The sequence below is a fragment of the Capricornis sumatraensis genome, chromosome 2 (genome assembly GCF_032405125.1).
Source record: "Capricornis sumatraensis isolate serow.1 chromosome 2, serow.2, whole genome shotgun sequence".
Lineage (NCBI taxonomy): Eukaryota > Metazoa > Chordata > Mammalia > Artiodactyla > Bovidae > Capricornis > Capricornis sumatraensis.
In genome coordinates this window covers 20,948,725-20,975,257 of record NC_091070.1, presented here as the reverse complement: position 1 = coordinate 20,975,257, position 26,533 = coordinate 20,948,725, and the positions used below count along the sequence as shown (strand labels likewise).

The 26,533-nt window shown below is 40.2% G+C and overlaps 1 protein-coding gene across 1 annotated transcript in view; it reads right to left on the bottom strand.

The window, feature by feature from the left end:
* Nucleotides 1–7,833: 7,833 nt before the first annotated feature.
* SYNJ2BP (synaptojanin 2 binding protein) overlaps nt 7,834–26,533 on the bottom strand; it is a 40,004-nt gene continuing 21,304 nt past the window's right edge. Inside the window, exons 2-4 of the mRNA XM_068964346.1 lie at nt 22,087–22,223; nt 13,017–13,112; nt 7,834–10,418 (exon numbers count right to left, since the gene is read on the bottom strand). Of these exons, the coding sequence (XP_068820447.1) occupies nt 10,278–10,418; nt 13,017–13,112; nt 22,087–22,223 (374 nt within the window). The 3' untranslated portion in view covers nt 7,834–10,277. The remainder of the gene's footprint in view (nt 10,419–13,016; nt 13,113–22,086; nt 22,224–26,533) is intronic.

Below are 26,533 nucleotides of genomic sequence, written 5' to 3'. Positions count from 1 at the left end.
ACAGCAGTGATAACTTTTCATATCAGAGTATGCAAGGTAACTTAGGCAAAAGGTCAATCAGTATTCAGTTCTGACAACGCCTTTCACATCCTGTGGCACAAACCCTTTGCTGTCTTCTATGTATCTTATGAGGTTTTGGGAGATGGAAGAGATACAAGTCAGAAGGCAAATGTTGGTAACTGCTTTCAAACTTTGTATGAAATAAATGGTACTACTACTGCTGTTGTTGTAGAACATTTAATATAATGCAGTCAATTCTTTATTACCTCTAATGGAAGGGTGTCCTAGCATGGTTGAACCAAATTCAATTAAAATATAATAAACTTTAATTTCTTGGAGTGATGGATGAGAAGTAGACTCCTAATGGCTTGAAGGAAATTCCCAGGTCTGGCACTGTTTAGCTATGTATCTTGAGCAAGTTATTAATTTCTTTAGGCCTTCAGTTACCTTATCTATAAAAATAAATTATTGATATTGCCTTGCATAGTTATGAGAATTCGTTGGCATTTAAGTTACTGAAAAGGATGGCCCAGTGTAGTGCCTGGAACCATGGAGAGTGGAGACAGCATATTATGGTTATGTATGTAGGTTCTGAAGCTAAACTGCCTGGGCTTAAATCCCAGCTCTGGCACTTAATAGCTGTGTAATTTAGCAAATTAAGCTCTCAATGTCTTTGCTTATCTCATCTATAAAATGGGGACAACAGCAGCAGTTTAGAGTTGTTGTGAGGCTTAAATAAACACATGTAAATGACTTGGCACAGTAGCTGAAATAAGATTGATTGAAATAAATTGATGAGAGTTTAATAATTGTTAGCCAACTATTATTAGCAGTGCACGATTGAGCCCTTATCCTTATCTCCTTATCTTCTATGTCAAAGCTAGGCCTTAAACTGATCATTTAGAATCCTTGTTTTTCTCGTTTTATTGCTCTGTCAGAGTGTTATCCCATGAAGCTGGTGGTTAAATAAGGAGACATTTATTCCACAAACCCCAAAATAAGGTGGGAAAAAAAAAAGATTGTAAAGGTTTATCGACAAATGCAATAAGTTTTTGTTGAATGCCAATACTAAGTTAGGCACAGTTAGATACACTATTATCTTACGTGCTGTATCTGGCATAAAATAGCAAAGCTTAGGAGAGATTATTATCTATTTTGATGGCATCATTAACTTATTTAATTTGTAATGGTATTCCTTAGAAAAAAAAGTGGTTTTATGTCCATTTATCTTCCAAGTTCCTACAAGGCATCTGTTGGATCTGAGAAACTGACTGCTGTTTAGATCCAGGCATGCAATATGACATTAGGATCAAAATAGAAAGGAAGGAAAATAAAACAAGGTTCAAAAGAAAACAATCTTATGAAGACTAACATGGGACTTCTCTGATGGTCCAGTGGTTAAGAATCTGCCTGCCAATGCAGAGGACATGGGTTCAATCCCTGGTGCAGGAAGATTCTACATACCAGTAAGGCAACTCAGCCCATGCCCCAGAGCCCGTGGTCCCCAACCAGAGAAGACACCATAACAAGAGAAGCCACCTCAACAAGGAGCCCCCACACTGCAACTAGAGAGTCGCCCACACACACTGCAACTAGGGAAAAGATGTGCACACAGCAATGAAGACCAGTGCACTCAAAAATAAAAAAATAAATTTAAAAATTTAAAAGATTAACATGTTTCGGGGGTACAACGTACCTGTACTTTACACAATAAAAACATGTTCAACATAAAAAACAGTAATAAGAAACTCATATTCAAATCAGCACTGCAGACACAGAATTAAAAGGGGAACTAGGATCCCACATACCCGATGCAATGAACCCTGAGTGCCCCAACTACTGAACCCACGCACAGCAACTACTGAGCATCAGTGCCACAACTAAAGAAGCCCACACAAAAGACCTGGCATGCTGCGAGGAAGATCCCGAGTGACACAACTAAGGCCCAAGGTAGCCAAATAACTAAGCAAAAGTTTTAAAACCACATTCCATTTATTAAGAAAAAAATGGGATTCAATCTTAGGATTCCATTTGCCAATCTCAAAACAGAAAGAAGGATCATATTTTCCTGACTGGTCAATCAATTTAATGATTACAGGAAATACGAAGTTCTTTTGTAAATGACTCTGCTAATGATTGACGTGCATTTGCACGTCAGCTCTCTCCCTCTCCCATTTATCACCCTGCAAAAGAAAGGAAAACATTTAGAAACAGGACCTAATGTTCGCAATCATTTGATTCCTTAGATAGAGCAATGGTTGCTTATACCATAGATTATTACACTATCATCAAGTGTATCAGAAAGTGAATCAAGTGTATCAAGTGAAATCAGAAAGCAGATTAAGTGCTTTGAAATCTCTCTACAAGTATCTGCATCATAAGAACTTGGTTCTGATCAGAATTCCTTAAAATACTGCCTTCCTTTTGTCTTCCTTTGATTACAATTGCCTTTTGGGATGTTGAGTGTTGGTCTCAAAAAGATGTACAGATAAAAAAGAAACAGCAAATGGGCTTACCACAGGAGAGCAACCAACTGTAACCCTAGTATATCATAGGTGAGAGTATTCTTGCCCGGAGAATCCCATGGAATAGAAGAGCCTGGTGGGCTACAGTCCATAGGGTTGCAAAGAATTGGACATGACTTAAGAGACTCCGCATGCACGCACAAAAAGCTTTATGGGGCTTCCCAGGTGGCACTAATGGTAAAGAACCTGCCTGAGAATGCAGAAGACATAAGAGATGCAGGTTCGGTCACTGGGTCAGAATGATCTCCTGGAGGAGGGCATGGCAACCCACTCCAGCATTCTTGCCTGAAGAATCCCATGGACAGAGGGGCCTGGCAGGCTACAGTCCATAGAGTCACACAGAGTTGGACATGACTGAAGTGACTTAGCACACACCCATTAAGAGCTTCACAACTCGAATGTACTGCTTCTAAGGTGAAATCAGAAAAATACTTTGACATCAAGATCACCAACAGGGACTTCCCTGGTGGTCTAGTGGCTAAGAGTCTTCTCTTCAAATGCAGAGGACCAGGTTCAGTCCCTGATTGGGAAACTTGATCCCATATGCCCCAACTAAGACCTGGCACAGCCAAATAAATAAGTAAAAATATTTTTTTAAAAATCACTGGCAAATACTCCCTCCCTTTCAGATGAAGTTATTTCAGCTTAGAGTGACCCTATTTAATTTATATTTGTACCTTCAGCACCTAGCACATAGTGCATGCTCAGTTGTGTCTGACTCTTTGTAACTTCATGGATTATGGCCCCCAGTAGACTGTGGCCCGCCAGGCTCCTCTGTCCATGGGATTTTTCAGGCAAGAATACTGGAGTGGGGTTGCCATTTTCTCCTCCAGGGGATCTTCCCAACCCAAGGATCAAATTAGAGTCTCCTGTGTCTCCTGCATTGGCAGGCAAATTCCTTACCACTGAGCCACCTGGGAAGCCCAGGGGGTCTATATATTTGCTCGGTAATAAATGATTAACAGTGTTATGTGCAATTTAAAGACAACAATATACACAAGCACAAATCTACCACTATAATAAAATGTCATGGTATTTTCAACAGCTATGCATTTCTGTGCATGATTCCGCTTGCCTTACGAGGTTCCTAGGTCATTTTCTATAACTTGTATTTCCAATTAAGTCTTGGGAATCATGATGTAAGATTACAGCACCTTGAGACTTTGCCTGCTTTAATGATACTCGCTGAATTGTCTGGCTGTTTTAAGTTATTTTTAATCTTCCTTTCTTTTTAAGGAGAATCTTCATATTCTCTTATAGTATTCATTAACGTGACATAGTATCATTTAAGGAAACAATGGTCACAAGGTGAAAAGTCAAAAAATGACCACTAAAAACGGTCCCTTAAATTAGCATCTATTCAGTATTTGCTAGGTGGTAGGCCCCTTAAGCAGAGAAGGAAATGGCAACCCACTCCAGTACTCTTGCCTGGAAAATTCCATGGATGGAGGAGCCTGGTGGGCTGCAGTCCATGGGATCGCAAAGTCAGACACAACTGAGCGACTTCACTTTCTTTCTATCATTCCGGTTGGAGGAAATGGCAACCCACTCGTGTTCTTGCCTGGAAAATCCCATGGACAGAGAGGCCTGGTGGGCTGCCGTCTATGGGGTTGCAGAGTCGGACATGATTAAGCAACTAACAGAGGCCCCTTAGGAACCTTCATGTACTGAATTATCTAGTCCCCTTCCTATGTCTCTAGGAGGTGGGTTTAATTGATAGCCCCATTCTGCCAACAAGGAGTCCCAAACACAGAGGTTAAGTGACCTGTCCAAGTGATAAAGCCAGTAGTTGGTTGAGCTGGAAATTTGAGTCTTGGGTGGAGGGCTAGAAGAACAGAGGGTGGTGGACTTCCCTGGTGACTCAGTGGCCATGACTCCACGCTCCCAACGCAGGGAGCCTGGATTCGATCCCTGGTCAGGAACTAGATCCCAAAGGCCACAATTGAGAGTTTGCAGGCTGTGACTAAGACCTGGCGCAGCCAAATAAACAAAGAATGGAAGGTGGCTGAAGGTGATTCACTGGATGGCAGTGCCCCATGGGGTCTGCCTCTTCCTTCCTCCTTGCTGTCTAGTGCTATGGGCCATCTTGAGGTCTGGGAGTTTACCTTTTCCACCCCTTCTATAAGCTACTCCATACCCTCCAAGAAATTCACTCCCACTTTTTAAAATTTTGCTTGTCACTAAGAATCAGTGTCTGTACTTACGTTTGAACGGGCCTCGAGTCACCCAACAAGTTGACATACAGCTCACACAGAAACACAAGGCCGACTTCCTGCCCTCCACCTGCTTACATATATCTCAGAAAAGCCATGGTAATGACTGAATCCTCTGTCCTCCTATGCAAGTTCTAAGTGCAAGAGAGCCAGACCTATGTGAGCTAGATCAGTGGAGAAAAAGGCTTCATGGAGGGCCCAGCATGGGATCTTTGGGGAGAGTCACTGTCACGGACACCTTTCATCATCTGCCCATCCCACAATCCCTTCTTCAAACACTGTCCCTCTCAGAACAGTTGATCCTGATGCACACGGTAGGCACTCATTTGTCGAATGAAGGAAAAACCGCCCATCTGTCCAAAGATAAATTTCGACTAAAATAGACTGGAATAAAATCTTTATCAGCTTCACATGAAATTACATGAACTCTACTCTCCCACATAGTTGAGAACCTTATGTTGTTTCATTTTAAAAAATTGCTTATTTACACAACAAAAATTATGTCCAATGTTAAAAACAAACCATACTTCTCTAGTTTTGAACTATTGAAATTAGTCGCAGAACTCATCTGATTCAATTTGATACTAGGTCAACTCCAAATTGGCACTTGCCATCTGCCTCTATAAGGATTAAATCATGAGCTGCTGAAGATCAGCATCCTTTTTAGGCTCCTCTATTGATTTTCAACACCCCTGAAAGGAGTTCTAGGTGGAGATAGCAATGAGGCACTGTGCTCTGGGAAAACGCAGCAGAACAGGTCTTCAGATAGTTAGATATTTTCAAGAGCTGATTTTATGAGCCCAATTCTTGTATCTCCTCATATCTAGAAAAACACTTAATCCTTCATGGTAACAGCTGCTCCTCTTGACTAGCAGAAAGCTTTTGCCAAAAAAAAAAAAAAGTGCTTGACTCATGTATTCCCCCTTCACCAAAATCACATACTCTGAACTTCCCTGCTACCTCTTTGGAGCAGTTTCTCAGAGTTATCTTAAACGCTGTCTCCTGGACAACTATAGTCCTCATTTTGCCACAAATTAAACTTTAACACCCAACTCTCACGTTGTGCCTTTTTTTTTTTTTTTAAAGAGGGCAGATCTTTCTCAGATCATTCTATGCAATCTCCCAATCAGGCATGATGCTTGGAATAATACCCTTCAGCTGTCAATCAGTTCTCTGGTCTTTATTCAAGGCCCAAAGAAAGAAGAGGGAAGTGAGATAAAAAGGATAGTTTTGCCGATGTTCATATAGTGGATACACTATATGATGCATTCAAGACATTTAAGACAGAAAGGACACTTTTGCAACAGACTCTTTAATCTGGATTGTTATATACCTCTGAGCCCTGATTTTCTCATCTTCAAGACAGATTCATTCTAGAATCTTTTAGTTCCAATGTTCTATGATTCAGTTTCAATAGATGCACACGCTGACATGCTAATACATTTTACTGGAAGTTGGTCAGTCCCTAACAAATCAACAGCCAAAGAACGCTCCACTTCTTATTTCACATCTACACTTGAGGCATAAGCTAATGGAGGGCGGGGCTCCAAAAAGGCCTGAATGAGATTCTTATTTGGGCTGGAGACGCCTGAATGTAATAATTTAGTCTAGGTTTAAATGCCATAGCTTTTTTTTCTTTTCCTGACACTGCACAGTGGAGTCACCTGATGAACTGTTTTACTGCTGCCCTGTTCCCACCCTTAGAGTTTCCACTTAATTGATCTAGGTTGCAGCCTGGACATGAGAATTTTATCAGCTCTCCAGGTGATTCTACCCTGAGAAAAAGGCGACTATTGGCATACAACAGTGATTCTCAAACTTCAGTGTGCATCAGTTATCTGGAAGGATTATTTAAAACTTATTCTGGGTGCCCTACTAAATGTCTGACTCCTAGGGTGGAGCCCAAGAATTTGCTTTTCTAGCAAATTCCCAGGTAATGCTGATACTTTTGTCCAGAGACCTCACTTTAAGAACCACCGCCAGTAAGGAGGAGAAGGCAATGGGAACCCACTCCAGTACTCTTGCCTGGAAAATCCCATGGGCGGAGGAGCCTAGTAGGCTGCAGTCCACGGGGTCGTGAAGAGTCGGACACGACTGAGCAACTTCACTTTCACTTTTATGCATTGGAGAAGGAAATGGCAACCCATTCCAGTGTTCTTGCCTGGAGAATCCCAGGGATGGGGTCGCACAGAGTCAGATACGACTGAAGCGACTTAGCAGCAGCAGCAGCAGCAAGGAAGGAAGTATCATTGGTAGTGGCACCTGAAGTCCTGAGTTTAAATCCTGACTCTATTATTACCACCTATGCAATCTTAGGAAGCAACTTATTCTCTTTTCTTTACTGTCTTTTTAACACCTAGACCTCAGAGTTGTGAGGCATCAACAGTGTTGCCAATCAGGGTTTAGTTCAGCACCTGGCACAGAATGCAGTTAACAGGTCCTCATTTCCCTTTTCTGTTAACATGGCTAGATGGTATGAATAAGTTAATAGCACTGGTTAAAATCTGGCAGGAAAAGGTAAGAGAGAATTGAAGCAAACAATGTCTCATTAGAACTGTATATATAACATAGGATGATAAATGTAGAGAAGTGTTTTAAGTAAATGTCTTAAAAGATACTTTCAATCTTTAAAACCTAATTTAGTAATTTAGGTGCAAGGAATATTAGATACAACTGATAAAGTGATAGAAATGTTAGATTTGATCTACAAACAGCATGAATGTTTTAATGACCTACAATGGACTCCAATACTTCACTTATAGTAATTTAATTATCTAGAAAATCAGAAATAAGAATATAATTTAAGTGGCATACCTGCCTAAACCTTTTAATGTGTTGATCTTTGTTTTTTAATTAATTAGACTGCAGCTGGTCTTAGCTGTGACTCGTGGGCTCTAGCATACTTTAGGCTCAGTGGTTGTGGTGCAGGCTTAGCTGCCTTGAGGCATGAGGGACCTTAGTCCCCCAACCAGGGATCAAACCTGTGTCCCCTGCATTGGAAGGTGGATTCTTAACCACTGGACAACCATAGAAGTCCCTATTGACTTTTGAATACAATTCCAGAGAAAACCTGAATTATTAAAGTGTATCAGAATCCCTATTATCAAAGCAAAACTTCTACCAATGATGTGATAGGTGTTTTTATTTACATATACCAACACACAAAAGATGAAATAGCTTTCCATCCTGCTTGCCACTTGCTTCCTGTTGTATGTCTCAAGGTCCTTTCAGGAGTTAACGTTCAAACCTTGAGAGGAATCCTGGGAGGAAAGCAGGCCCACTGCAGAAGCTGCTGCACATCCCTCCCTATACAGGAAGGGCACCCGAGGTTGCACCTCCACAGTGGGGCTGGCTGAGGAGAGAAGTGCAATACTGTGAGGGTTTCTCCATGGAATCTATGAATGCAGTTGTCTAAGTTGAGTCTCAGACGTATTAAACTGTTCGGGTCTGAAGGCAGAAATCCTCAGGATCGTTTACAGAAAGTTTCTTCTTCTACCAATAGGTGACCCAGAGGCAAAGTCTTAACTGAGATTTTTAGTTTCAAAAGCCTTCTCTTTCCACTCTGGCCTGATGCCATCAACAGCTTTCTTTTTCTGAATTCCTTAAAAAAAAAAAGTGCACGTCTTTGTTGCTGCATCGAATTCTGAATAGTGCCATTTCTTTTATTATTGTTCTCAACTATTATTAACCTTATGATATACTTTTACCTTCTCATCTATTTAAGAATTCTCTTAACTAGACTAACTCAAGGGTCCTTAACTTGACCTCTTCCACCATAGAACTTTCTCAAGTGCCTCAATTCTCAGTAACCATCCCTTTTGTTGTTTACAATATAAATTTGACCCTAACTTGCATTGCCCTGTCTATGGAGGTGACTGTATACTATTTTATGTGTAAAAGTGTTCTCTTCCCAAATGGAACAAAAACAAAAACCCTTCAGGATGGAGGCTATGTATTTTGCTTCTTCGTAAAAGTCGTAACAAACCTGATGTCCAACAGACATTTGTAAAATTCTTATCAGATTATCCATGCTAAAAATTGGACACAACTGACTTCTTGAGTCCTGAGGGAAAGTTTTCATACTCTTGCTGCCAAGATTATGTAAAGCCTATAGCCTGCCAAGTATACGTGGAGGATGGAAATGATTTTCTTTAAGCCAGAAAATTAGCCTTGGTTCAGCTCTCATGAGTGCTTTAAAAATGAACCTTCAATACCACAAGAACAGGAGGGTTCCCACCTCATTAGTGCCCTTGGTATTCCCTAATATCCATTCATCCATAAGTTTTCCCCACAAAACATAAACCAAACTTCCAGAGCCCCTAAAACAAACAAAACTGTCTTCCCCTTCCTTGCAAAATAGTTCATTCATTAAAAGCCATAACCAGTGCTTAAAACCTTTCAAAAAAAGGTTCAACTTAACTGAGTTGAAGGAGAGCTGATTTCATGCCCGTCCCGCTGGGGAGCAGTCCCTCTCTCAGAGTTTGCCTGTTAACAGAAACAGGAAAGACTGGTAGATGGCCTGAGTGTTTTCACTGGGTTGGTTTGGCCTCATAGCTCTGACTACAGTCATTCCAGTTGATCCTTTAACAGGACGGTAAGGTACCAAGACAGTCACTAGAGTAGTCCAGAGACTAGTAAGATTTACATTTACATCTCCCAAGTTTTTTTAAAGACTTGTTTGCACAAAGCTGGATTATGGTATTTTACCTCAGTTGTCACCACAGGTATTATGAAGAAGAAACACCGTTCTAAGATTCTTAATTAGTTGCTTTAGTTTTCGTTTTTTTAAATGACTCAGATTGCTATCCTCTTTTAAGCCTCACTCTATTACTCTTGCTACATACTGAATTCTTCTATTGAAGACTATCACTTAATCCTTATGGCAGAAACCTAGAAACCGGAGTTGCTTTCCACTTCTTTAATTCTCCATAAGGCATCACTATTATAATATCATGCATGAATATGTACGTATATATATGTGTGTCTGCGTGTGTGTGTATATATATATATATATATATGTTTGTTTTAAAAAGTAGAAATGTTCTTCTCAATCATCTTTGTTTGATACAAAGTAGGTGCCCAAGTAGGTATTAATAGTTAGAAATTAAATAAAAGGCCACAAAAACTTCCCAAAGAAGATCATTAAAGAGAAAAATCCTTTTTCCCTCTTATTACAGCTGGCCTCTGATGCACGCCAGGTAAGAAAAAAAGGAATACTGCAGGGTGATGGGAGGACTGGACCTTTCCCATTTTTTGGGTTGTAGCTGAACTTCTATCGGCGGTTCTAGTAAAATATATAACTCTTCGTTTGTTCTAGGCAAGTCCTTCTTTCGGGTTTCCTTCAGACACTGCCTTTACTCTCCCATGAGAAAAGGAGGATTCAGAGATTTCAAATAGCAAGATTCTGGTTGGGTAGCAGTCTCTTGAAATCATGAGCTGGCTATGTAGAGGGAAAAGTTATGGAAGACTGGCAGGAGAGGGTGAGAGAAAAAGAGAAATGTATCTTCTTCTTTGGGAGCACAGGAAGAAAGCAAGTTTTTCAAAGTCGTTGCCGGTATCTCATGAAGGCCCAGGCTGCTACCATGGTGAGGGCAAACACTGGCACCAGCACCATAGTTATGGGAATACCACTTGGCTCCCCTTCGCCTTGAGGTCCTATGGGCCCATTCTGCACCTGTAACTGGAAGCGAAAGAAAAATGTTAACTCTAGTGACAATGTGTGTTTACCACAACTTCAGTGTCCAAGCTGACACATTACCTGGGTCAGCAGTCTCTGCATCACTCAAAGCTCTGCACCCTAAGCACTACCAAACACAAGGTGTCCTCTCTCTATCCGGAGCTGATGCATCAATGTCACTGATTCTTGGGAAATGAAGTCAGTCTGATGGAAAGGCATTTAACCTTGCTGTGCTACTGACCTAAAGGGACCCAAGGTTAAGTCAGATAACCTCTTCCTATTTCTGCACTGTCCACTAAACTATATGTATACCGTACCAGGAAAATGAAGATATGAAATGAAGCCTACTGATCCTATAGGAAGCCTGGAAATTACTGGGCAAGGGCAGGGGTGTCCGTCTTTCTAGAAACGTTTATCGAGAAAGATTTATCAGTAGTCAGCATGTAATAACAGCAGATCTGAGCAATGGGACAGGCGCAATGCCATTATTTAGAAATACTTTTCAATTCCTGAAAGGTACCTACTCCTTCTGAAGATGGGGTCCTGTCCTTCATCCCCCATTCTGTAATTCTAGGCAAAGATAAAGGTGAAACTTATATGGAATGGAGGTAAAAGATTCAAACGTAAATAAGTTAAAAAATTTCAGATCCTAACAGTTATAATTTTCCATTGCCGAAACATTCCCTTTTGAGGCTGGTAATTTTTCTTCATTTCAGGCAATCTTGTAAAAGGTAGCCTCTCTTAACATCAACTTTTTAAAAAAAACCATTTTAAAAATTGAAGTACAGTTAATTTATAATGCTGTGTTAGTTTCAGCAAAGTGATTCAGTATATACATATTCTTTTTCAAATTCTTTTCCATCATAGGTTACTACAAGATACCAAATAGAGCTCCCTGGGTTATACAGAAGGTTCTTATTATTTACTTTATATATAATAGTATATATATGTTAATCTGAAACTCCTAATTTATCTCTTCCCCTGCCTCCACTATCCCTTTTGGTAACCGTAAATTTTTTTCTATGTTTGTGAGTCTATTTCTGTTTCATAAATAAGTTCATTTGCCTCATTTTTTTTTAGACTTCACATATAAGTGATATGATACAGTATTTGTTTTTCTCTGATTTATTTCACTTAATATGATAATCTCTAGGTCTATTCATGTTGCTGCAAATGGCAATATTTTATTCTTTATGGCTGAGTAATATTCCATTATCACATACAAACGTACCCCATATCTTCTTTATCTAGTCATCTGTCACTGGACACAGGGTTGCTTCTATGTCTTGGCTATCGTAAACAGCACTGCTATGAATGTTGGGGGCATGTATCTTTTCAAATTAGATTAATATTAACTGGTAATAGATAACTTAGTAATTGTGAAGCCGTCTTGTTTTAGTTAGATTTAATCTCATTAGTCCATGAAACTCTGACCCCTCAATCTGAAAGACAAGACTGAAAAAACTACCTTTTCTATCTTATATCCCCCCTATAGCTTTCATTCATTTCCAGATGAGATGTCCTGAGAGAACATGCTCAATAGAAAGACATGGCTTTTATAGGCCAATTCCTTGACCAGAACAATCTGTTTTGTTTGGAGTTATTTATGGATGTTTCCTTAAAAAATGAACTCACATGCCTTCAAAATTAACTCTAATCATATTAGAGTGTATGCCTATATTTGCTTGCCTTTATCTGTTGCATATCAATACTTTCTCCCATACTTTAGAAACATAGAAGGGCCAAGGCAGAAGCAGCCGAATACTAACATCTCCTATTGACCTGGTTTCCTAATCCATCACACCCAGATTCTGCTTGCAACCCTGGCTGTTTTCTCAGATCATTCATGCCTTGTGCCATTTACACTTCGTTCACTATCTCCTGTTGAATTCTTCAGTCTCTGAAGCCTCACTCAGGAGTTGGGTGAGGCAAAGACAGCATCAATTTAAGACTGAGCAACTTTAAAGACACAGTGAACCTGTGTTATAAGTGCATTCCAAAGTCCTTCATGCTACAGGAGGATTATGTCCACTCAGGCTTTTCTTCTTATCATGCAAATGATAAAACACTAGGAACTAAAGAGAGGACTTAGGGATAGGTAGCTGTCTTGATCAAATTCTGAATCTCATTTCTTTTCTCCTAGAGCTCCCCTTTAAGCATGAGGGCTTTGGTCAAGAGGATCCCCAAGATGATAAGAAAAGTGTTTAAGATGATGATAGGGAAAAGCACATAGTGGATATCAAAAAACCCACCACCTCTGTCACTTAAGAGTTTCATAAATAAAAATGTTCAAGGGAAGACATATGTTTCCTCTACTAAGAAATAAAATTGGCCTGGTTATATTCTTCCCAATTTATTTTAATTTGGTTGTCAAGCTTTATCTTTAGGCCATATTATCTTGAAGCTACTGGGTTGCAAATGTAGTTAAGAATTTCCTTTAATGATTAGGAGAAGTCTCAGAACACCCTTGCCTATGCATAGATAATCTCTTCAAAAGAATGAGAGGGGAAGGAAAAAAGCCAAACACACTACTGAAGATTACACCACATAATTAGTTCACAACAATGTCACAAAAACCCGGTGACGGCAAACAACACCTACCCTGTGCTGCACTCTCAGGGACACAGCATAGCCCGCGTTACGGAAGAGGTCCACAGCATCCTGGTGCAGCAGGTTCTTTAGGTCTTGGCCGTTGACCTGTCAAAAACAGCAAGGAAAAGTAGTGAAAGATACAGAATGTGAACTCTCATCAGTCAAAAGATTTACTTACATGTGACCACAGATTTAAAAACAGAGACAATTCCAAGGGCTAGGAGAAGGGGTAAAGTTAACTTGGAACTCAGAATAACTTTCATTTCAAAGCTACAGGTCTTCCAGGTTACCACTCTATACCCTTTATATTTTTAATCCCTGGCATGGCCGGGCCAGCTTCAGCTCTAGAAATGTAACTCTAGGAAGCTCTCCCACAATTTAGTTTGATGTGGTATAAATCGACTAGCCTCTTCTATTGTTTTTGTCCTATTCTGAACAATTTCCACTGACTCCTTGGATATTCCTATCCTCCTCAAATTTACTAAAAAAACATATTTTTGTGATGATACAAACTACTAAAAATGTTTTGGTGAAGCTGAGTCCTACCACCTAAAGGTAAGAGAGGCGAAGGGCTCTGCTATCAACACTTCTCAGTGTCAGGAGTGACACTGGCCACAAGCGATACCTAGTCTATGCTGTACTCAAGGGATACAGTGTAGCCCACTTTATGTAAAATCTCCATAGCTTTCATATCTGGCAATGGCAGCAAAAAACATCTAATATATTTGGTAGGTTCTGTTCTACATGCTTTCATACATTACTCATTGAGTAATCACAATCCTATGAGGTAGACATTATTTTTATCTTGTTTTCAGTGATTAAAAAAATTAAAAAAAAGACAAAAACTGAAGCTTAGCAAGGTTAGGTAATTTACCCAAAGTCATAGTAACTGCAGAAGCGAGGGCTAAGGGTTTTGTATCCGGGAAGGAATACTGAGGTGCTCTTGCCTCTTACTGCTCCTTCTGCACTCCTCCTCCTCCACCTGACTCACCAGCTATTCTTTCCTCTGCTGAAGCTCAAGTCATTTACTTATTCAACCTTCTCATCTTCCTTGTCACGGTTTCCCTTCTCCAAGAGGTTCAGAACTATCCCTCCAGTCTTTTCCCTCTCAATATTCTTGCTGAATAACTCCATCATCACGCTGGCCTTATTAACTGTCCCAACTGCAGGGTTCCAGCTCTATTCCGTTCTAGTCACCAACAGCATAAGCCTTCCACTTCAACATTAGGCATGCTTCAGCTCCAATATCTCAAACTTAAAAAAAAAAAAAAAGATAAAATATCTACTTTCTCCATATGTCCTATACCTCTGAAAATCTCTTCTTCATTCCCATCAATGCCTTTTACACATCTAGGAGTTTGTACTATTTCAAAAAGGCATTTGGAAAACGACTGGAATCCCTTATCACCAGGATCTTCTACCATCTTTCCAGTCCTGGGCAACACACTGCATTTCTTTTCCTTGTCATCAGTGAGCTCAATATTCCGAGAGAAAGATACACAGTCACGTTTTCCACCACAGACCCATGCGAGCTGGCTTCTGCTGTGCCTTTACTATCCTTCTCATCTCAACTACAATCCTTCTCAACTCCCTAATACATATGCAGTGGGGAGCTGTTCCCAAGACCTTTCCTACCATCAAACTCCAATTCCATCTCTTTTCTCAGCAGATCCGTGTCTTATCTTTTTTGAGAATACTGAGAACTTATGACAAACATTCTCTCCATTTTCTTTCCTTTCCCCTTAAGGTTTCTTAATATCCTCTTAGTGCTACTGTCTCCTTTTTTTTTTGGCTGTGCTGGGTCTCATTGCTGCGTGGGGTGCTCTCTAGCTGCAGCGTGAGGGCTTCTCTTGTTGTGGAGCACAGGCTCTAGGGTGTGAGGGCTTCAGAGGTTGTGGTGCCTGGGCTTCCCCAGTGGCTCAGCAGTAAAGAATCCGCCTGCAGTACAGGAGAAGCATGAGATGCAGATTCAATCCCTGGGTCAGGAAGATCCCCCAGAAGAGGAAATGGCAACCCACTCCAGTATTTTTGCCTGAAAAAGCCCATGCACAGAAGAGGCTGGCTGGCTACAATGCCTGGGGTTGCAGAGAGTCAGACGCCACTGAAGCTACTGAGCAGCAGGAGCATGGGCTCAGGAGTTTTGGCTCCCAGGCTCCAGAGCACAGGGTCAAGAGTTGTGACGCGTGGGCTTAGTTGTTCCAACACATGTGGGATCTTCCTGGACCAGGGCTCGAACCTGTGTCTCCTGCACTGGCAGGTAAATTAAATACCACTGAGACACAAAGGAGGCCCTGTTCTCGGTTTGTTTTTGTAGGTCTTTCTTCTTCATTCCTCTCTTGTTCTCTCCTCCTGTGGTTTGATGACCATCTTTAGTGTTGTGCTTGGATTGCTTTTTATTTTTTTTCTCTTGTGTGAGAGTGTGTGTGTCTCTATCTACTGTAGTTTCAGAGTTTGCTGTTCCCATGAAGTTTTGATACAGAACTGTATCAAAACTATATATGTAAAAGGTTGTTTTAAGTTTCTGGTATCTTCCCTGCTTCGAGAAGTTCCTTTAGCACTTGTTGCTGGGAAGGCAAGTGTAATCCTGGTCCTCACATGAGCTTCCTTTTGACAACAGGGAAGAAAGACATTGGGTGACATCAGACAAAAGAAGAGCACAGGCCAATGATACCTTTCAACCCTCTTAGTTTTCTAAAGGTATTCTAAGAGGTCAGTTACTCTAATTGCTTAAAAAAAAATTTTTTTTTAAGCCTTTTAGAAATGCAAAGGGAATTTCATTTTTAAAGAATCATTTCTCATCCTTTGCCTAAGTATGTGGGAGGTAAAACAGCTCCATAAAACTGATTCTTTCTCTCTTGAAAAGTATACATCTCTCTACTCTAAAGCTGAATTTGCTTTCTAATATTTACCTCCCCTAAGTGTTTTACAGATTCCAGCTCATACAGACTAACTTCCAAGTGCTGCAGATTTTCATCCTAAATATATGTGGAATCCACTCTATTGCAATCCTATTAGGTTGGTGCAAAAGTAATTGTGGTTCTACACTGTGGAAATTTGCCATTTGATATTGGGATACATTCTTAAAGAAATATGGTTATGCTCTACATCATTTAAAGTGCATTTCCTGCTTTATGTTCTTTTAATAGTGACTTATTAACTGTTTATTTTATATTTATTTTAGACTATAGAAATGATTGATGTTAGACAAACAGCAAATTCAAAAAATTTTTTTATTTGAGTTCAAAATGGGTCATAAAGCTGTGGCTACAACTTGTAACATCAGCAACACATGTGGCCCAGGAACTGCTGATGAACGTACAGTGCAGTGGTGGTTCAAGAAGTTTTGCAAAGGAGACGAGAACCTTGAAGATGGAAGTGCAGTGGCTGGCTGTTGAAAGTTGATAACAACCAACTGAAAGCTATCATAGAAGCTGGTCCTCTTACAACGACACAAGAAGTTGTCCTAGAGCTCAACATCGACCATTCAAGGTCATTCAGCATTTGAAGTATTTTGGAAAGATGAAAAAGCTTGATAAGTGGGTGCCTCATGAGCTGACCAAAAAACAAACAAAAAAATGTCATTTTTGAAGTGTTGTCTTCTCTTATTGTACCCAACAAAACAAACCATTTCTCGGACTGTGACATGTGACGAAAAGTGGATTTTATATGACAACTGGCTCAGTGGTTGAACTGAGAAGAAGCGCCAAAGTACTTCCCAAAGCCAAACTTGCACGAAAAAAAGGTCACAGTCACTGTTTGGTGGTCTGAGGCCCGTCTGATCCTGGTGCAACTGTTACATCTGAGAAGTATGTTCAGCAAATTGAGAGATGCACTGAAAACTGCAATGCCTGACTCTGGCATCGGTCAACAGAATAGGCCCAATTCTTCTCCATGACAATGTCCAACTGCCCATCACATAACCAATGCTGTACAAGTTGAATGAACTGGACTACGAAGTTTTGCCTCATGGGCCATATTCACCTAACCTCTCACCAACTGACTACCCTTCAAGTATCTAAACAATTTTTTGCAGGCAAAATGCTTCCACAACCAGCCGAGGCAGAAAATGCTTTCCAAGAGTTCATCGAATCCCAAAGTATAGATCTTTACCCTACAGGAATAAAAAAACTTATTTCTCATTGGCAAAAATGTGTTGATTGTAACAGTTCCTATTTTGATTAATAAAGGTGTGTTTGATCCTAGTTATAATGATTGAAAATTCATGGTTTGAAATTGCAGTTTCTTTTGTACCAACCTAATAATATAAACCAAAGGTTCACAAAGAATGGTCTCAGGACCAGCAGCATTAACTTGGAGGTTTGTTAAAAGTGCAATTTATTAGGCCCTATTCTAGTAATCTGGTGATTCTGAAGTTTGAGTTAGCTTTAACCTAAATTGCTTGAAGCTTTCTCCACACCCAGTCTATTTACCCTACTTAATCCATAGTCTATGCATCTAGACTCCATCAATGATTTTCCATTTACTGGAGTAGTGATTTTCCAAAGACAGGTTTGTTGACCCATTACAAAAGATAGTGAAGTCAATCCAGTGGGTCAAGATTAGAATTTAATTTTAAATATGAGAAATAATTTTAAATAAGTGAAATTAGAAAACACAACATATCAAAATGCATCATATACAGAAGAGATAGGTATTATTTTGTTTAACTTCACTTATGTGTGTGTGCGTGCATTTCCCATTACAGGTCATAATTTGAAATATTTGAAAAACACTTGCCTATAGCTGTGCTTCTCAAAATTTATCCACAGGCTGTTTCCTGAGACTCTGCATTTGTAATAAACTCCCAGGTGATGGGCAGATGGTCCTTGGACCTCAATTTTACTACCAAGAGCTATTCAACTGAGAAATCTTAGAATACTGCTAAACTTGTTACTTCAGTTTCCTTAACTCATGGTACTGTAAGTTGTATTAAACTTGAGATATGATAGATTTGCAACATGCTAGAAAATTTTGTTAACTGAATGATCAGTGTTAAGATTGTGGTATTCTAGTTAACCGATGGGGAGTCATACGATTTTTTGCTTTGACTATGGCTATTATCAGTATTTAAAAATGAGTTTCCCATTTCCTGCCTCAGAAAAGGAGTAAACTGAGTTAAAATAAGCCTTCTTGGATGATTAATAATTTTGGATGCATTAAGATAATCTAACATTTAGGACTGGAGTGCTAACTATAGGGTAATATAAATGCAGATGTGTAAGATACAGAGAAAGAAAGGGTTCAATTTAGTAAGCACTGATATCAGATTATACTCTGCATAATTTAATTCTTCCCCCAAATCTTAAAATGAATTACAATTTGGGGGGAGGGATCCTCTTTTTTCATTAAAGGAAAAAAAAAAAAAGATTATCTAGTTCCAATTAATAAAGTCAAACCAAAAACGTCAGTTATGTTATAATTCATTCCTAATATTCTGCATTTTCTATAAGCTCCTAGGTGACAGAGCTTCATTCACAGAGCAACTAGCTTACTAGATGCTTCCTCTGTGCCAGCTACAGGCGTACATGGTGCTAAAAGAGATGAGAAAACAAGGACTTTTCCCTAGAGGTACTCTGTCTAAAGGATCCTGCATATTTCAATGTCTCTGTAACTGACTGGATGAGAGTTTCTAGTTTCCAACTGATCTTCTAAGAGAAAAGTGAAAGTGTTAGTTGCTCAGTCATGTCCAACTCTTGGTGACCACATGGCAGTAGCCTGCCAGGCTCCTCTGTCCATGGAATTCTCCAGGCAAGAATACTGGAGTGGGTAGCCATTCCCTTCTCCAGGGGATCTTCCTGACTCAGGGATCACACTCGTCTCCTGCACTGGAGGCAGATTCTTTACCATCGGAGCCACCAGGGAAGCTTTAAACTAATGGTCAATAATTACTCACATGAAATCTAGGTCATTTAACGATACTTCTATTAGTTACCAAAAATGAATATATACTAAAGAAAGGACATATTCTTAGTCTGATTACCTAGTACCAGATATAGTCGGAGCAAATTTTACAACATGGAAAAATAACCATGTGAGGAAAATATGGAAGCCCTTAAAGAACAAATGGGAATACAGGCCAATAAATAATTCAGAATCATTTTATAGAGACTCCAAAGTTAATTATAAATGAGCACTTAAGTACATCAAAGAGATAAAGCAAGCTCAAGAACAGGTGGAACCATTTAATGGTTAACGCCTAACAAGTACACTTAAGGATACAGAGGGAACAGGATGGTGAGGCAGTGTTTCTTAAGAAACGGGAGCTAGAGTTTAAATTTTGCAGCACACTCTTAGAAGGGGAACTGGAGACAAAGAATGTAGCCCTAGGTAAACAGAGAGCAGGCTGGCCTTTTCCTCTTGTATAAGCTCTGTCTTTTCTTCGGTCTTCTCTATTTCTCTCAGTATCTGTCTTATGATGAAGGCAAAGAATAAGAGGGGCCCTGTGGTGAGGGTGACTGCATTCCCTGAGGTGTGGTGAAGGAGGGAAGAGGGCTGTTGCTGTGGTTAGTTGCTGACTCTTTTGCGACCCCATGGACTGTAGCCCACCAGGCTCCCCTGTCCATGGGATTTCCCAGGCAAGAATACTGGAGTGGGTTGCCATTTTTTCTCCAGGGGATCTTCTCGACGCAGGGACTGAACCCACATCTCCTGCGCTGGCAGGCAGCTTCTTTACCACTGAGCCACCAGGGAAGCCCAACAATAGTGAGATACCCTGGGTGCTCAGTTGCTAAGTCATGTCCCAACTCTTTGTGACCCCATGCACTACAGCCCACCAGGCTCCTCTATCCATGGAATTCCCCAGGTAAGAATACTGTCTTATATTTTTGCCTTCTGTTTGCCTGGCATTTTCTCTTCCCTTCTTTTACATACCTCTTCCTTATCTGGCCAGAACATAAACTTGAATCATTCTTTGGAATATGTCTTATATATAGTTGCAATGTTTTATATCTTGCAAAAGATCTTTATAATAAATTTTTTGTATTTTGATAAAGTCAAGTTCTCTGCTATAAATTTTAAAGACAATTGAGCTGAGGTTTTCAGACATCTACTTTTCTCTTCGTTGATATTTATCTCCTACCATATCTTTTAAAAACACTTGAGTGGCCTTCCAGTAATTTCTTTTCTCTCTGAGGTGATGGTTCACATACAAAAGGCTCCTTTATCTTGGCTCAGGTCTAATAAATTCTCTCACACTGAGGTGTATGTCCTTTTGTTCTATCATTTTACCCTTAGTAGAAAAGACTAATTTCAGTTTTTATGTAAAACCATACATAAACTCTACTAATTCAGCATGCAACTTTCTCTTTAGGATAAAGAACCCCAGCTCCTCATTTTTCTTTTAGGAGACAATATAGTATATGGGTTAAAAGTAGAGGTTCCCAATTTGCAGACCAAGTCCTCTGCCATCTACTAGTTATATGACCTTGGGCAAGCTGTTTGACCTCACTAAGCTTCCTTAGCTGCAAAATACGCATAACAATTAAACCCACCTCATAGGGTTGCTATAATACTAAATAAGTTTAAAGTTCTCAGTATACTGCTTGGCATAGAATGCTCAAAACCTTTACATTATTCTCATTTTTCAATGATTTATCTTTAACCAAAGCCTTTTGAATAATGACTCTCTTCTTAACCCTACTTTTTTCAGGTCCCTCTTCACCATGAAGCCTAGTTCCCAGTATTTTGAAGAGAATGCTGTCATGTGTCAAAATATTACACTGCATAGTCTCCAACTACATGCTACACTTTAATCTTAACAACCCATTCTCAAGTTTTCCTTAACACATCACTCAAGTTGACTTCATATTTTCAGAATGTCTTTTTCCTAGGAGCAATAAGAAATAACCTGCTTCTAAACTTAGGTAGATTATTATTGTCTTTATCTCACAGATTAATAAACAGGGCCTAGGAGACAGTAAAGAGGCAAAACAATCAGTGAGAAGGATTAAAATGGGGTATTACCATCCATGATGCTATTATTTATATTCTAGATCAGCCAACCTTTCCAGGTGTTCTTAAATTTCTTAACTTGTTAATTTGTTAAATATATATTAAACACTGTGCTAGAATATAAATGGTTAAAAAAAGAGATAGTCTGAGCCCTTGAGGAACTTCCAGAAAATAATAAAATCAATGGTTACCATGTAGTCAATGCCCTCTTAGAGACATTAGCAGGGTGAAGTGGGAGCACGGTGGACAGATAACCAAATCAGACTGCATTCCAAATTTCCTCTAAATAAAGAGTTTAAAAAGGTCTTTGAGTCTAAAAGGACACAATTTCTACCTTCCTCTTTTGTCTCCAATTTTGAAGTAAAGGAAGACTCACTTTAGTGTTTAATCAACAAAAGGAAGTAATAAAGTATAATAAAAGAACAACAAAAAATGTGAGTTTTAAGTCCCTTTCCCACACACCAATCCCTCATGTTCTGGATTTAATTTGCCTTCTCCATTGCATGACGTACTATCCTCCATGCTCTATGGCAGAGTTGGAAAAGATAACTGATCAAGGTCCTTCTTACCAAACTCTGCAATCTGGATACAGTAAGTCCCCTACATACGAACGTTTAAAGATGCAAGTATGTGTTCGAATGTCCAGTCATGAAAGGCCTGATGAAACTGCAGCTTGCCCTCCATCTCCTTTGGCTGAGCACCCTTCAGCTCTATCATCTCCCACCTCTTCTCGCTCCTCCAATAACTCTGCTTGCCTGTTCACTCACTGTCAGCCCCTGTATGCCAGCTGGTGTACTCCTCTACTTTTCAAGGTACTGGACTGTAAGATTTAAAATGTTTCATTTTCTGTTTTCAAAGCATTATTTGTGTGAAAAGTATTATAAACCTATTATAGTACAGTACTATGTAGCCATTGTGTTAGCTGGGTACCGAGACTCACTTTGTTGGACTTACGAACAAATCAGCCTTATCAACTTGCTCTCAGACTGGAACACATTCGTCTGTGAGGGAATTACTGTATTTCCAGATCCAAAAAGGCAGGCAGGAATCTTCCCAAGGAAGGGGTTGGGGTTAGGCACTAGTGACTAAGGAGCCAAGGACAGTGAAGGAGGCGGAAGCCAGTTCTCACCGAGAGGATCTTATCACCCTCCTGGAGCCGCCCATCCAGGGCTGCAGCCCCGTTCTCTTTGATGCGGCTGACGAAGATGCCACTGTCGTCGGAGACATACTGCTGATCTGTCCCACCGACGATGTTGAAGCCCAGCCCTAAGAAAATCATGGAGGAGTTGTAAAGGAGATAGGGGTGAAGAAGGCGGAAAGAGGTTAAAGAAGATAAGGAGAAAGAGAAAGGAAAGCCTTGTGGCAAGGGTAGGGGTTAGGGAGTGGTGGCGGGGGGGGGGGGGGTAAGCGGGGTGGGGAAGTCCAGACTACACCAGATGTAGCTGGTGGCTAGTAATGGGCAAGGTCAGTGATTAGTATCACTAACAGAGGTCAAGAGCACCCAGAGTTACTCAGTCAGACCAGCCAGGGCTAAAAACATAAACACAGTGATCAACATGGTTAGTTGAATACAAAAAGAAAAAAAAATTCTTTTTCAAAGTCATTAGCACTGTGATGGCTCAGAGTAAGTGGTTAATAAATATCACCTGTCATTACAATGACAGGAAAGGCTCTGAGAAGCCCTGCAGGAAAGCACCCTGCTCAACTTTAGCTCAGCCTCTCCCCAGCCTAGCTGCCTGCAGAGCCACCGTGGAGCTCGCAAGATGCATCGTTGCACAGAATGTATTTGTCTTCATCAGTTTACACTGCTTCCTGAAAGCCATGACAGCCTCAGCCCCCCGACCCCCACCCCTGAGAGCAGAATCAGGGCAGGAACCCAGGCCTCTTGGCTCTCAGCTCTTTCTTGCCTTTATGACATCTCTCTACCCCCAAAGGACTTCTCCCAACCAATAAACAAAAGAATTAGGAGCCATTCTCCCAGGCTCCCAAGACTAAGTATTTCACATTTGGATTCTTCAGCACTTAGTGGTCAGCTTTGCAGACCATAGGCAATTAAGGCAATTCTAAGATGTGCTGCTCATATTTGATTTAGATTCTGTTGGTAGCATTTGGAGGATCCAAAATATTGACTTTTCTGCTTAGAAGAAGCAACGCTTTTAACTAGTTGGCAAATGAACTGTTCCTTATTGAGAGGGAGATTCTTAAACAAACCTTCCCCTGTATATTTCTCCCAGCCTTCAGAAGAGTTTGTGTATGGTGGTGCTTTGGAAAAAATGGCCTTGGGAGTTCATTTATTTTTTTCTATTTTGAATTGAAGTGGTGGCAGAAAAAGGTAACTGATGACAGTTCATGACAGGACTAAACCAACAAATTCATTCTTCTTTCCTTTTATGCCTCAAGTGCAAACAACTACATCCTTGGGTATAGCGACTATCACTGTGTGTTAGTCTTTATTCACTGTGTGTGTATGTGTGTTAAGTTGCTTCAGTCGTGTCTGACTCTTCACAACTCTATGGACTGTACCCACCAGGCTCCTCTGTCCATGGGATTCTCCAGGCAAGAACACTGGAGTGGGTTGCCATGCCCTCCTCCAGAGGATCATCCCAGAACCTGTGTCTTATTTACTATAGATAACTAACAACCTATTAATTAGCAACTACCCATTTCCTGCTCTTCCTAGCCTCTGGCAACCACCATTCTATTCTTCACGTCAGTGAGTGATTATTTTAAACAGGTATAAAGTTTCAGTTTTGCAAGATGGAAGTTCTGGAAATATGATGTACAACACTGTGCCTACAGATAACAACAGCCTTATTAGATATTTAAGAAACTGTGGATAGTAGACCTCATTTAAGTGTTCTTACCACAATAAAATAAAATTGAATTTAAAAAAAGAAAAAGAAAATGACTACCAAGGTACTATTTCCAAGGATCAAACAATAAGTTGTGGGAAGGGCTTCATTTACAAAACTACTGTTATATGGTTTCTATCTATGCAATAGAGAAAAGCCACTTTTTATCTATGCAATAAAAAGAAAAGAAAGAAAAGAGGCCCTTCTTTACATCCGGTGCTGTAGAATTCAAAGACCACAGTGCAAAGAGAAAAGAAATAGGAAACACATATATCAGGAAACACATAAAACAGATATGAAAAACATTTATCTGACAGCACAACTGGAAAAATACAGCCATAATCACTAGCCTACTACTGGTTTCAACAGAACACAGATACTTAGAGGGATGAGATGAAAGCCTAAGTGAACCTCATTGTATTAACATACGCACTAGCGAATCAATCTATGATTAACATACATACTAGAGAATCAATCTATGATTTAAGGAAACACATGGCCAAAGAAAGCAGCAGCAGGAAATGTCTAATTGAAATAGCCTACCTCCTGTACAGAGTATCTGCAGCTAGAGAATGAAAAGGATACATAATACAAAGAACTTCCACTGGAAGATGACTACTTCAACTTCTTTAAAGGGTAGATTATAAAACTGTTAAGTTATTAAATGGTTTCTCTCAGAAAAATCCTAATTTTTATCATAGTGGGTAGACGGTACTGGAAAGGGGATGGGAGGCAGTTCAGATCAGATGGAAAGGTAGGTGGAGCTTGATTATAAAAGGCTTTGAAATACCTTTAAGACCGTGACAGGTTTCAGCAAGGTGTGCTGAGGCCAATCAGCCTGTCTCAGTACTGGGAGAAACAATTTGGAGAAAATTTTTCTATGAAATCCAATATCCTCACCAAACAATAGAGCTGCCTCTGGGAATCTTGGAATAGGAAGTATATGTTATGTTGCTGAATGCAACATAGTATTTAGAAAGAAAAAGAACTCTGCTACTGGGTATTTAAAACTACAGAATAGTGATTAAAAAAGAAGAGTGGAAAAAAAATCTTCCCCAAACTTTCTATATACAAACAAGTACAGTCTACTCCTTCCCCGACCACAATCTATAATCATAGTTATAACGCCACGCTTATTGCTGCATCAATTGTAAATGAACCACACCACTTAATATGAGAACTTCTAGACTAACAAGAAGTCTCCTTCTTCAGCTACAACACTTACAAACTGAACTTACCTTTAACTTGAAGCATTGCTGCAATAAACAGGAGTCTCTGAAGCACTGAGGAGTAATATTACCAATTCAAGCCTGGGCCCTATGGATACCTACATAATCCTCAATCAACTTATTCATTATTGATCATTTACTATATGTTTGGCATTGCATTGGAGAAGGCGATGGCACCCCACTCCAGTACTCTTGCCTGGAAAATCCCATGGACGGAAGAGCCTGGTAGGCTGCAGTCCATGGGGTCACTTTCACTTTTCACTTTCATGCATTGGAGAAGGAAATGACAACCCACTCCAGTGTTCTTGCCTGGAGAATCCCAGGGATGGGGGAGCCTGTTAGGCTGCCATCTATGGGTTTGCACAGAGTCAGACACGTCTGAAGCGACTTAGTAGCAGTAGCAGCAGCAGGCATTGCATTATATCCCGAGGAAGACATAAAGCTAAACTGGACAGTCTCTGCTTGAACAACAAATAGAAATATATCCGTTTTCCTGCCCCTCTTAGAGTCTGCAAAAGTAAATTAAAGTCAAATGACCTGGCCACAAATTCAACTCCATAACTTACCGAATATGTGGACTAAAACAAGTTAGTGTACCTTTGATCCTCAGCTGCTTCTTCTGTAACCTAAGGATTATAAATTCTGTCCTAACTCAGAAAGTAGGGTTCAATAACATAAAGTCTGAAAAAATCCTTTATAAACTATATAGTGGTTGCTACATGGAGTAGCTCCTTTAACAGTAGTTGCCAATAAAACAGTAGTGCCTGCTACACCCCCGAACTAGACAGTCTGATGGAGAAAGGATGAATGAACATAAAGTACAAATGTGAAAAATCCTGAAATAAAGGAAGACAGATTAAAATGTCCATCCACCTATTAATAGGGTAAGACTAGACTGGAACTCAATAAACTTTCATCCTTATGGAAATTAAGGCTGTCTATTACCTGTGACCCAGACATCTCCCTAATTGAATAATTTCTAGCAATGGCAGTATTGAAAATATTCAATACTCAGGCCAATGCATGCACCAACCAGATGTCAGCTGGAAACAATCAGAATGGGAAGGTCTACAATGGCACCCCACTCCAGTACTCTTGCCTGGAAAATCCCATGGATAGAGGAGCCTGGTAGGCTGCAGTCCGTGGGGTCGCTGGGAGTCGGACACGACTGAGTGACTTCGCTTTCACTTTTCACTTTCATGCATTAGAGAAGGAAATGGCAACCCACTCCAGTGTTCTTGCCTGGAGAATCCCAGGGACGGGGGAGCCTGGTGGGCTACCATCTATGGGGTCACACAGAGTCGGACACGACTGAAGCGACTTAGCAGCAGCACCCTAGCATACAACCGATGATTACTGGCTCCGTCTAGGGAAAATCTTCCATACAGTGGACCACATATCTTGGTTTGCCAGGGAATCTTGATAAATACATACTGTCCCCAGTGCAATTAAAATAGTCCCTTTCAATTTCAAAAGCATCTCAGTTTGGACCAAT